The following is a 13663-nucleotide window of genomic DNA, read 5'->3' as shown; positions in this document are numbered from 1 at the left end:
TCTTTTGGTGTTTTGTCAGTGAGAGAGAGAGAGAGAGAGAGAGAGAGAGAGAGAGAGAGAGAGAGAGAGAGAGAGAGAGAGAGAGAGAGAGAGAGAGAGAGAGAGAGAGAGAGAGAGAGAGAGAGAGAGAGAGAGAGAGAGAGAGAGAGAGAAAAAATACATAAAATTACATTGAAAATCAGACCACACCCATGGTCCAGACTAGGTGGTCTGTTCTTAAACCTAAGTGAATCTACACTAATCAGACTCTACATATTTGAATTAATGTCCGGTTATATAATCATGTCTATATAAATAAATAAATATATATATATATCTATATATATATATATATATATATATATATATATATATATATATATATATATATATATATATATATATATATATATATATATATATATATATATATAAATATAAATATCTATATATATATATATATATATATATATATAAATATATATATATATATATATATATTTTTTTTTTTACAGCTCAGGAGACAGCTCAAGGGCACAAAGAAAAAAGAAAAAAGGCACGCTACTCACTGCTCCTGAACAGAGGTTAAAGGAGTGTCCAAAATCAGAGGTTAATTTCGGGAGGAGAGGTGTACTGTTACCCTCCTATTGAAATAGTTCAAGTCGTAGTCATGAGGAAATACAGATGAAGGAAGATTGTTCCAGAGTTTACCTGCGTGAGGGATGAAAGAGTGAAGATGCTGGTTAACTCTTGCATAAGGGGCTTGGACAATATAGGGATGAGCATGAGCAGAAAGCCGAGTGCAGCGGGGCCGCGGGAGGGGGGGAGGCATGCAGTTAGCAAGTTCAGAAGAGCAGTCATGTGGAAATATCGATAGAAGATAGAAAGAGAGGCAACATTGTGGCGGAATTTAAGAGGTAGAAGACTATCAGTATGAGGAGGAGAGCTGATGAGACGAAGAGCCTTAGCCTCACTCTGTCCAGAAGAGCTGTGTGAGGGAGCCCCCACACATGAGATGCATACTCCATACGAGGGCGGACAAGGCCCTGTATATGGTCAGCAACTGTGGAGGGGAGAAGAAGTGGCGGTGTGGGTACAGATCGCCCAGCCTCGAGGAAGCTGATTTAGTAAGAGTTGAGATATGAAGTTTCCTGTTAAGTTTTTGAGTTTAGGATAGACCTAGGATGTTTAGTGTTGAGGAAGGTGATAGCTGGGTGTTGTCAAAGAATAGGGATAGTTGTTTGGAAGATTGTGTCGAGTGGATAGGTGGAGAAACTGTGTTTTGAGGCGTTGAAGGACACCAGGTTCTTCTTGCCCCAATCGGAAATAATAGTAAGGTCTGAGGCTGTTGCCCTGCAGCCTCCAGCCTTGAGTCGTTAAGTTCCTGAAGGGTGGGTCTTCTATTAAAAGAAGTTGAATAATGCAGAGGAATCATCGGCGTAGGAATGGATAGGACAGTTCGTTTTGGAAAGAAGATCATCAATGAAAAAGAGTGGGAGATAGGACAGAACCCTGTGGGACACCACTGTTAATAGATTTAGGGGAAGAACAGTGACCGTCTACCACGGCAGAAATAGAACGGTCAGAAAGAAACTGGAGATAAAGGTACAGAGAGAAGGATAGAAACCGTAGGAGGGTAGTTTAGAAAGCAAAGATTTGTGCCAGACCCTATCAAAAGCTTTTGATATGTCCAGCGCAATAGCAAAAGTTTCACCGAAACGGGTAAGAGAGGATGACCAAGAGTCAGTTAAGAAGGCTAGGAGATCACCAGTAGAACGCCCCTTACGGAACCCATACTGGCGATCAGATAGAAGGTCAGAAGTGGAAAGGTGCTTTTGAATCTTCCGGTTAAGGATTGATTCAAAAGCTTTAGATAGACAAGAAAGTAAAGCAATAGGACGGTAGTTTGAGGGATTGGAGCGGTCACCCTTCTGAGGTACAGGCTGTATGAAGGCATACTTCCAGCAAGAAGGAAAGGTAGATGTTGACAGGCAGAGGCGAAAGAGTTTCACCAGGCAGGGTGACAGCACGGAGGCACAGTTTTTAAGGACAATAGGAGGCACTCCATCAGGTCCATAAGCCTTCTGAGGATTGAGGCCAGAGAGGGCATAGAAAACATCATTTTGAAGAATCTTTATAAGAAGCATAAAGGAGTCAGAGGGGGGATGAGTAGGAGGAATATGCCCAGAATCGTCCAGAGTGGAGTTTTTAGAAAAAGTTTGAGAGAAGAGTTCAGCCTTAGAGATAGATGAGACGGCAGTGTTGCCGTCAGGACTGAGGAGTGGAGGGAAAGATGAAGAAGTGAAGTTGGAGGAGACGTTTTTGGCTAGATGCCAGAAGTCACGGGAAGATTTAGAGAAAGCAAGGTTTTGACATTTTCTATTAATGAAAGAATTTTTGGTTAGTCGGAGAATAGATTTGGCACGATTTCGGGCAGAAATGTAAAGTTCATAATTAGCATTAGTTTGAAGGCTCTGGTACCTTTTGTGAGCTACCTCTCTATCATTGACAGCACGAGAACAAGCATGATTAAACCAAGGCTTTTTAGCGTGAGGAGTAGAGAAAGAACGAGGAATGTATGCCTCCATTCCAGAGACAATCACCTCTGTGATGCGCTGAGCACACAGAGAGGGGTCTCTATCCTGGAAGCAATAATCATTCCACGGGAATGGAGGCACACCAGGTCGTCCCACCGAGCTGAGGCAAATGCCAGAAGCATCGCCTTCGGTGGGTCCAGAGGGTGTACAGGAGCGATAGGACAGGATGCAGAAATAAGATTATGATATATATATATATATAAATATATACATATATATATATATATATATATATATATATATATATATATATATATATATATATATATATATATATATATATATATATATATTATATGCGGTGGCCGAACTGGTAGCGTACTGGGCCCACATTCACCGCGTGATGGACGACGCGGGTTCGAATCCCCACGTTACCACTCGGATTTTTCAGTCACCGCCGAGTGGCTTAAAACTACCCACATGCTGTCCTGAAGACCACCCATCAACTCGGACTCTAGAGGAAGCCGTCCAAGCGAATCAAGAACGAGTTACGGGGGGCAGCATGAGCCAATGCAAGATGGTGCCACTATAAACACTCGCCTGCGCCAGAACGGGCTGGGCCGACCATCAGGCCCCACCTGGAAGAAGCCTTGGGCCGACCATCAGGCCCAACCAGGAAGATGCCTACTGGCGCAACGATTTTTTAGGAGCAGCAGTAGCGGGCTTTTATTATTGTTTTCCTTTTTGTGTGCCCCTTGAGCTGCCTCCTTTGTTATAAAAATATATATATATATATATATATATATATATATATAGATATATATATATATAATATATATATATATAATATATATATATATAATATATATATATATATATATATATATATATATATATATATATATATATATATATATATATATATATATATATATATATATATATATATATATATATATTTTTTTTTTACAACAAAGGAGGCAGCTCAAGGCACAAAAAGGAAACAATAATAAAAAAGCCTGCTACTGCTGCTCCTAAAAAGAAACAAAAGAGGTAGCTGAAAGGAAGATCAAATACGGAAGGAGAGGTGTCTGATACCTCCTCTTGAAAGAGTTCAAGTCGTAGGCTGGAGGAAATACAGATTAAGGAAGATTGTTCCAGAGTTTACCAGCGTGAGGGACGAAAGAGTGTAGATGCTGGTTAACTTTGCATAAGGGTTTGGACAGTATAGGGATGAGCATGAGTAGAAAGTCGAGTGCAGCGGGGCATGGGAGGGGGAGGCATGCAGTTAGCAAGTTCAGAAGAGCAGTCAGCGTGGAAATATCGATAGAAGATAGAAAGAGAGGCAACATTGCGGCGGAATTTAAGAGGTAGAAGACTATCAGTATGAGGAGGAGAGCTAATGAGACGAAGAGCCTTAGCCTCCACTCTGTCCAGAAGAGCTGTGTGAGTGGAGCCCCCCCACACATGAGATGCATACTCCATACGAGGGCGGACAAGGCCCTTGTATATGGACAGCAACTGTGCAGGGGAGAAGAACTGGCGGAGACGGTACAGAACGCCCAGCCTCGAGGAAGCTGATTTAGTAAGAGATGAGATATGAAGTAAGGGGGGGAGAGGGGGAAAGAGGGTGAATTAGTGTGTACCTCTGTGTGTTGTGGTGTGAGGGAAACTTGTCTGGTTAAAAAAGGTTGCTCTAGTACGAGGGTAGAAAGCTGCCTCAAGGGGTTATGTGTGGTCAAAGTTATGGTGGTTAAGTGTTGGTTAGATAAGTGAGGATAGCTTTGTCTTCTAGCTCTGGTAAAAGAGTATTAAAGCTGCCTGAATGGGTGACATATGTAACAAGGAATTGGGTGAAAATAAATAAATGGTATGTAGAAAGTTGGAAAGTTTGGTTTAGTCGGCGCAACATCTGTGGTCATATGCCGGAGAGACAGAAGGGAAGGAATTATAGAAGGGAACAGATCCCAGGAGACGGGACACAACCCCCGATTAATACCTGGTACCCATTCACTGCTGGCTGGACAGGGGCATAGGGTATCGGAAAAGTCGCCCAAATTTTTCCACTCCGCCCAGGAATCGAACCCGGGCTCTCTCGGTTGTGAGCCGAGTGTGCTAACCACTGCACCACGAAGTCCTCTATAAATGGTATGTGTGAGGGAAACTCTGAGTCTTTTTGAGGTAAAAGCTCTGGTAAAAAGATGCCATGTGCTGCCTCAGTGGGTTTGGTGTGGACAAGAAATTCGGTCCAAGTAGATATATATGTGAGGGAAACTTGGTCTTCTTGAGGTAAAAACTCTGGCAGGTACCAAGAGCTGCCTCGGGTACATCAGAGTACTTAGACTATCTTCATTATGTTTTGTCTGTGAATGAAAAAACACCTTAGTGTGTAGTGCACTTAACCTTCCGTAAGGCTGCGTGTTGCTCCACCTGCTCGTCACACACCAGACACAGCCTCGGAGACTCACTCAGCACCACGGCCTCTGAAGACAAGGCACAGAGCTCCTCAGTGACTCCTGTTTGCTGTGACTGAGCTTCCTATGAAAGGTGTACATCCTCCTCTTCCTTCTCCTCCTCCTCCTCAGCCATTATTATTGGTCCACTGCAGTACAAAGGCATTTCCTAATGTTCCCAACCTCCTCACATCTCCTTCACTCCCTCCCTTCCCTAACTCTCCTTTCCCTCCTGCCTTTCCCTTTCATTGCCTCCTTCTCCCTGCCTCCCTGCTTCCTGTTATTTCCATCTCAACCCCCCCTTTCTCTCTCCCTCTTCCTCTTTGCCTTCCCATTCCTTTCCTTCCCTCCCACCTTTACATTTTTCCCTTTCTTCTCTTCCTTCCTCCTCTCCCTCTTTCTCCCACTCCCCTTCCTCCCTACATACCTTCCCTCCTCAGCTGCAGCAGTTTCTCACCAATCCTCTCCCTGAGCTGCTGTGTCTGTGGTGTCAGGAGCTGCATGGTGTCTCTGGTCTGGAGGCGTAAGGGCCAGACACCCACCAGGCCTTGGAAGGAGAGGCTCGGGGTGAAGGTGCTGGGGTCAGCCTCGCCCCGCACCTCCTGCTGGCATAAGGACCCTGGTACTGGAAGCAGCGCCAGTGTGCCCGCTGGACATACACCAGGCTCAGCAGTGTCTCCTGAAGGCTGGGGAGGACAGGGAAGGGAGAGGAAGGTCAATGTTGAGAAAAAGAGCAGGTTAACTATAGGAAAAAGACATTGTTTCTGAGATCCAAGAAAGGCCATCAAGGAAAAATAAAACAATGCTACAGGCCCAAACAGCTTCCTCTTAATGAGCAGACATGGATAGGGAAATTAAAATAGACAGCGACAGTAAAGTAAGGAGAATAATAATAATAAAAAAGAGGAGCAAAAACAATATTAAAACAAAACAGTTCAATAAATCCTGCATCAGAGATAAGGCAGACAGAGAGAAAGATAAATGGATATAGACAGACTGAGATAGATAGATAGATAAAGACAGATATAAGCAGAGATAGATAGACAGGCACAGAGATGGACAGATTGATACAGAAAGATATAGACAGACAGACAGCTATCAGGCACCTTGGTGATGGCTGCAGGGGGGTCCAGCAGGGGGGCAGTGGTGGCCCAGCAAGGCACTGAGGGTGTGGGCGGCACTCTTGGCCAGGACGGCAGGCACCACCCACCCTGCACACACAACAGGGATTGCTTATTACCATTCTAATTATTATTATTATTATTATTATTATTATTATTATTATTATTATTATTATTATTACTATTATTATTATCAATATTACTATCATCCTGCTATGTAATAATAATTGTCTAAGCTATTTTTTAGATTTCTGTGCAATATTTTTTTCAAGTTTTCAGTGATGTATCAATTTTTTTTTCCCAATTGAATTCTATAGGGAGGTAGAATGCATACCAGTGTGTGGATGTGTGGTGCTCAGTTCCTGCCACAATGTTTGGGTGAGGTCAGACTGGTCACCTCCAGCACCAGCACCACCTTGCCCTGCACCAGGGCCATCAGCTGGGAGGTGAGGTGTGTGTACAGGCCTGGCCACACCTCCAGCACCAGCACCACCTTGCCCCGCGCCAGGGCCATCAGCTGGGAGGTGAGGTGTGTGTACAGGCCTGGCCACACCTCCAGCACCAGCACCACCTTGCCCCGCGCCAGGGCCATCAGCTGGGAGGTGAGGTGTGTGTACAGGCCTGGCCACACCTCCAGCACCAGCACCACCTTGCCCCACACCAGGGCCATCAGCTGGGAGGTGAGGTGTGTGTACAGGCCTGGCCACACCTCCAGCACCAGCACCACCTTGCCCCACACCAGGGCCATCAGCTGGGAGGTGAGGTGTGTGTACAGGCCTGGCCACACCTCCAGCACCAGCACCACCTTGCCCCACACCAGGGCCATCAGCTGGGAGGTGAGGTGTGTACAGGCCTGGCCACACCTCCAGCACCAGCACCACCTTGCCCCACCGCAGGGCCATCAGCTGGGAGGTGAGGTGTGCGTACAGGCCTGGCCACACCTCCAGCACCAGCACCACCTTGCCCCGTGCCAGGGCCATCAGCTGGGAGGTGAGGTGTGTGTACAGGCCTGGCCACACCTCCAGCACCAGCACCACCTTGCCCCGCGCCAGGGCCATCAGCTGGGAGGTGAGGTGTGCGTACAGGCCTGGCCACACCTCCATCTCACCCTGAAATGCCAGATGGTAAAATAAAGTATAATAAATATGCTGTATTATTATTATTATTATTATTATTATTACTATTGTGTTTGGCTTCCCTGTTAAGAGTGGTTCATAATGGGAAGTTTGTGATACAGTTGAGTAAAATAAAATATATATACCATCTTTTATTATTATTACTAGTATTAGTATTAATAGTAATAGTAGTAGTAGTATCATCATCATTATTATGGGGCTTGACTTCCCTGCTGGAGTGATTCACACTGGCAAGTGTCTGGATGAGGAGACAGAGCTGAGAACATCCATGAATTTATGAAAGTAAGTACAGTTGTATGAAAGCAGATATGGAGGCAGGTCAACACAAGCTTAGTTAAAATCCTCTATACTATGACTAAGTAAATGCATACAAAAACCAGACAAGCAAGCAGAGGCAGACACAAACACACACACACACACACACACAGATACATTGTGACTTAGAATGACCTTGAAAATAGATAAAATTGAGCTCAAGCAAAAAATATTCATGAATTAAAGCTATACTTGATAAACTGAAATTTGGAGACAGGACCAGCGTAAAGCATCCTGTATATCACGAGGTAAATACACACACACACACACATACAACCTCCACCTAACACATACACAAGAGCCCACAAGTGTAGCTCAATTCCTATATATCACAACTATAGTCTGTTCACTTAATTCTGACCCAAGCTGACAACATAAACCTAAGCGTGGTCATAAGCACAGTGCATATTAGCAGAAAGTGCTGCGTGAGATAAACACAAACAGGTTAAAGAAAACTTGGAAGCCACAGCAGCAGCCAGTCAACACTCAGCTTGCAAACACACTTAGGTTTATGTTGTCAGCTTGGGTCTGACTTAAGAGAACAGACTTTAGAAAGGCTTTAGGCCAAGAGAGAGAGACTGAGAGAGCAGGACTTGCCTTTTCATCCCCCACTGCCGAGTCATAACCAGCAGACACAACACTATAACTAACTCAGGACCAAACTAGAAGAGAAAATAGTCGTGCTTAGGGTTCAAACGGCACACCAGGTTCAGTCTAGCCTCCTCCGATCATATGTTGAGGTTTGTGCATAGGTGTGTGTGTGTGTGTGTGTGTGTGTGTGTGTGTGTGTGTGTGTGTGTGTGTGTGTGTGTGTGTGTGTGTTGGGGTCCTAATCGGTCAATCAGATTGTATCTTACTGACAAAATGTGTCAAATGTAGCAATTTCAAAATGGTATGCCACATAAACTGTACTGCATTGTAGGGATCTTGCTTTTCCTGTCCCTCAAGCCTGGACATCTAACGCCGCCTAGTAATGAAGGGGAAAAAATTCACACTAAGCTGCACACAACTTTCTACTCTGTCTCATTCCTATGCTATACAAATCCCTTATGCAGGAGTAAACCACCGTCTGCATTCCTTTATCCCTTTTGCTGGTACACTCTGGAACAAACAAGCTTCCTTTGTCTGTGTTTCCTCCTGCCCATGACTTGAACTCTTTCATGAGGGGAATATCAAGACACCTCTCCACCTGTAACTGACTCTCCAGACCACTCACTTCTATCTACTTTTACAGGAGCAATGCATAGTGGGCTTTTTCCCCCTTGAGCTGCTTCATTAACTGGACAAAGGAAAAAAAGAAAAAGAGCTTCTCACTCCCTTGGCCTCTGCCTTTTCCTGACCTACTAACAAAGACCAGAGCTGCCCAGCCTCAACCTCTGCCTCACCTGCTTCTCCAGACTTGCCATCGGTTGCTGCCGCTGCCGCACCCCCAGCAAGAGGCTGACCGCGCGGGGATTCCTGGCTGACGTCTTCCTCTGGGGCGTGTCTTCCGTCATCCTGCAACACAAAGGTTCACCTTCATCAACTGGTTAAGATTTATTTCAGAGGCAATATTTGCCCAAGGTTTTTGATATGGGGTCATTTTCAATAATTTTAAATGTAGAAATTCAAGTGTCACAAAACAGAGCCTTGAGGACACATTATTGTGGGGATAAATGCCTAACAGATAGGTAATAACCAATATCTATAACCATTGCAAAGTGGATCACAGGGATTTATCAAAAATTACCCCGTGTGCTGCCACTCCATGTTTTCTAGGGTGAATACAAACCCATCAAAGCCTGACATGATAACCAATATCTATACCCTTGTAAAGCATATCAAAAATTTATCAAAAATAATATACAATAACAAGTGGTAGGCATTGCAACCAAGAAAGGACCTTGCACAAGCACTATGTAGCTTATGACACACTTGTGAGACCAACACTGGAATACTGCTCCACGGAGTGGGATCCTTACACACAGAAACATTGATAAGCTAGAACAAATCAACACCAAGGCAGCAAGGTTCATTACAAACAATTACACTTGAACGTCTGGCATCACAACACGGATCAAACAACAGATAAACATGGACCCTCTTCACATACGCAGACAAGCACACAGACTTACACTGATATACAAGATCACAGACACTCACACTGACATTGACCCACACACAAACTTACACAATGCAAACAGTCAACGTACTCATAACACACACACCCATAAATACCAAACATATCACACTAACACTGACGCATACAAGCACTCATACTTTCCACGCACCATGTGTGACTGGAACAGCCTCCCTCAACAGATTTTAGACTGCGGTACAATAGACTCATTCAGAAAACAAATACACACTCACTTGTCACCACAACACACCAACACTAACAATTACACTTGATTCACTTCCCTCCCCTGCACACCCGGCTCCCCCGTCACCCAACAGCCAACACAAATATGCATGTTATGCACCTGAATGGGTGCCCTGTGTATTATAAATCAAGATCAAGGTAATTTAGCTGTGCAGGTGTAACTAGTAATTTTGCACTTGTGCACCGGCATGAGTGCAATATTACACAAGACTGAGCACTGCACTGCTGATATTTACTGAAGAACAACACTGTGCAGGTTATTGCACAGCGCCCCACCACTAAACTTAACAGATCTATTCAAATTTAACATCACCTGCTGGGTGGGGCTTTGTCCCCGTCAACCTTACCGGCAGACCTTTCATAACAAATGTGCAATCTCCCCCTCAGACCTTTTTGTTCTAACTCCTGATCTACCCACTAGAGGCCACCAGCACTAAATAGCACATGTTAGGACCCAGCTTGAACTAAGGAAGAGGTCCTTCAGTGTCAAAGGCATTCCTTTGTGGAATTCCCTCCCTGAATCCCTAGTCACCCTCCAGTCTCTACCTCTATTTAAATCAGCACTAGCTCATCATCTTGGGGACAAACTTTTGGAATGTCATTAAATGGACTGTAGCTCTACATCTAATCGTATAAATTACATTACAAATTGACTGCATATGATGGACTATCCAGCTCTTTCATTAGTATTTGTTTTTGTTTATGTAATTAAATATTGAGAGCTGGCGCATCAGCAGAGTGCTGGCTTCCCCTCGTCATCATGTGGACTGTGGGGTCTGGAAGCCCACCAGGTGAGTAAACCAGGTGAGTTAGTTTGAAATATCCAAATCTGACACACCACCTTCTTAGGGGGCATTACCTTTGTTCCCCCTTGACCCCTGGCGTGTGTCATGCAACACCCACTCAACAGGAACAGCAGGCACCCATTTAACTGTTTCTGCAGGAATGGTCATGTAAAAAGCTGAGCAGTAGTACAACGCACCTCAGTAAGGTGCCCAGCAGCGGGTGTGATGCTGGAGGAACACCAAGGGCCGGGGGGCGTCTTGGCCATGCCGGTCACACACTCCATCATTACCTTCCCCTCGTAGGATCAGCTTCACCTAGGCTTAGGCATGCCCCGCTAGGCCTTGTTCAGGCTGTCACGGTGGTGAGTGTCTGGCAGGAAGCTGTGGGTGTGTGGCGGTGAGTCTGCCGCCCGACCCTGCACGGAGATGACACACACACACACACACTGCCTGTCGTGTTCTTCTTCTTCGTGGGTGTTTTATGGGGCTAGTTAGGCTGTGGACCCACAGCCTCTAGAGCCCCGTCAGTGGTAGTTGTTATCAGGAGTTCTTGGTTGTGCTGGCCGTCCTGTCACCAGGGCGGGTCGTGTTCGTCGTTCCTGCAGAGTCGCTGCTGCCAATGTTTGTGTTTTTTCAACGGGACGCTTATCGTGCCACACCTGCTCATATTCCTTTTCTGAGTAGTGTGAGGATGAAACTGTTTTGCTCCTATTATTTATTTGTTGCTGATTTGTGTCGTCACTTTTTGTGGGTACTGGATTCTCACCAACCACCGGCTCAGGGACCAACGTGACGGAGGTGAGCACCGAGGCAACGCGCAGAACAATTATATACGCCCCAAACCTTACCTTGCCCTCCCTACACACACACACACACACACACACACACACACACACACACACACACACACACACACACACACATGGAATAATAAAAAAACTGAAATATTAATTTATCTTAAACGTGAATTAAGGGTCATCAAAGGAGGAAGAAAATTATATTTATATTCATAATGTAACGTACCTGCCGGCATACCAACACCGCAGAAGCCAGTTAAAAGCCGATTGGGAAAATTGGGAATAATCCCTTGTACATGGCCATGGTTATTTACCGGATCCAGTTTCTCCTCAGCCGAAACAATACCCGTAGAGGTTAATATGTCATAAGTAGATAAGGGAAGAGAGCGAAATACGAACTACAGCTTGGGTTGGCACCCTGATATAAATCCAGCCGGATCCCTATTTTTATATATATTTATACGTTAGGACTTAGAAATTAAGGGAAAATTAAGTTTAGAATTAGCATACAAAAAGACACCCTCAGAAAGGCAGAGGAAGGATAGATTAATGTACCAAGCTGAAAGGCGAGAAGGAAAAGTGTTGGAACCTTGAGGTGGCCACGTCAGGGGAAAGGTCATGAGTTAACCGCTCGACCTGACGAGATTCATTCGGGACTGAACTTTCCACGGCACAGGTGAGGGCGCGAGACAGCTGACGGCGGAATTTTCAGTGAAGCTCTTCCCTCTTCGTCGAAGCGTCGCTTAGAGAGTGTTTCCGTGAAGAGATATTTTCAAACCCTAGTTTCTCTTCCCCCTTCGAAACAATCTTTCCGTGTAGTGTTGGTACTACTGCAAATCAAACAAACGTTGAAAACCGAAACATAAATGCATTTTAGGTACATTTCTATAATGGAAAATATTGTGTGGCAAGTACTTATGTAAGCAGTGCTTGATACAGTGACATACACTATATATAGCAGAAAATTTACATTGATGGGTTTAATTGGTTGGTATCTGTGGCTATGTTTGCTTCGCTCTGATATCGTCCCGTTACCTGTGGGCGGAGCTTAGGAGACCTCGTTAGAATAAACTGCTTTTATTTTCTTTATTTTCCTCCTTTTCCATGAGATCTCTTTCTCCCTTCGTTATTTCTCCCTTATAAATATATTTTCAACTAGCTTTAGAGCTCCTATCAGTGGGTGGAAAATGGTATCATCTAGATTGCTGAGCTTTGCTAAGCTCCACCCACAGGTGACGTCACGAGTTTGGAGATTGGCTGTGAAAGCCCAGCACGGAGTACCACATAGCACCACATATTCATACAGACTTGTGAAACATTCGCCCGGAGACCGAAGCCTAGCTGTCAGTCCGTCACTTTTAAATTTGTCCCAGCACTCTTCATGCTTATGGTTTGAAGTGCCCGCCCTACAAACGCTTAAAAAGGAGAACTGTTGTGAATAGTTGAGTCTGAAGGGCGGGGCATGCTGGCTTGGAGGTGCGTTCCAGTGTTGGCTTAAATTATCATGGGAACCGTGAAGTCTTGAATAGACAGAAAAAAATAATGTTAAGCATTGTATGACTTTTTATATAAAGCCTAGAAAATTTAAATTGTTCTTATACCCAATTAATAATACAGCAACATGGAAAAATGTTGTAATAAAGCATTAAATGTGCGAAGATATTAGCGAAGAGCGGGCCTTCACCTCCTCTTCGTCAAGAGAGGAAATTAGTTCATTTCTTTCCCGCTCGCCGCTTCGCGCGCTGCATCAAAGACACTCCTCGTCACTGAGCATACCATTTGGTCCACGAAGCCTTGTTTCCTCTCGTGAAGGGGGAAGAGATTCACGGCCATATTCTCAGTGAAGCTCTTCCCTCTTCGTCGAAGCGTCTCTTAGAGTGTGTTTCCGCTGAAGGGTATGCCCAGTTCCTAACCTTCGAAACAATCTTTCCGTGTAGTGTTGGTACTACTGCAAATCAAACAAACGTTGAAAACCGAAACCTTAATGCAATTTAGGTACATTTATATAATGGATTATATAGTGTGACTAATATTTATGTAAACAGTGCTTGATACAGTGACATACATTATATATAGCAGAAATTTTACATGGATGCATTTAATTGGTTGGTACCCGTGGCTATGTTTGCTTCACTTTCGTATCATACAGTTACCTGTGGGCGGAGCTTAGGAGACCTC

General features: G+C 44.5%; 1 protein-coding gene across 1 annotated transcript in view; it reads right to left on the bottom strand.

The window, feature by feature from the left end:
* Positions 1–13663, bottom strand: part of LOC126991170 (uncharacterized) — a 79221-nt gene that overhangs the window by 27778 nt on the left and 37780 nt on the right. The window contains exons 3-5 of the mRNA XM_050849929.1: positions 8927–9038; positions 7050–7199; positions 6566–6895 (exon numbers count right to left, since the gene is read on the bottom strand). Of these exons, the coding sequence (XP_050705886.1) occupies positions 6566–6895; positions 7050–7199; positions 8927–9037 (591 nt within the window). The 5' untranslated portion in view covers position 9038. The remainder of the gene's footprint in view (positions 1–6565; positions 6896–7049; positions 7200–8926; positions 9039–13663) is intronic.

The sequence above is a fragment of the Eriocheir sinensis genome, unplaced genomic scaffold (genome assembly GCF_024679095.1).
Source record: "Eriocheir sinensis breed Jianghai 21 unplaced genomic scaffold, ASM2467909v1 Scaffold249, whole genome shotgun sequence".
NCBI classification, from domain to species: Eukaryota; Metazoa; Arthropoda; class Malacostraca; order Decapoda; family Varunidae; genus Eriocheir; species Eriocheir sinensis.
This window is presented reverse-complemented; position numbering and strand designations above follow the sequence as displayed.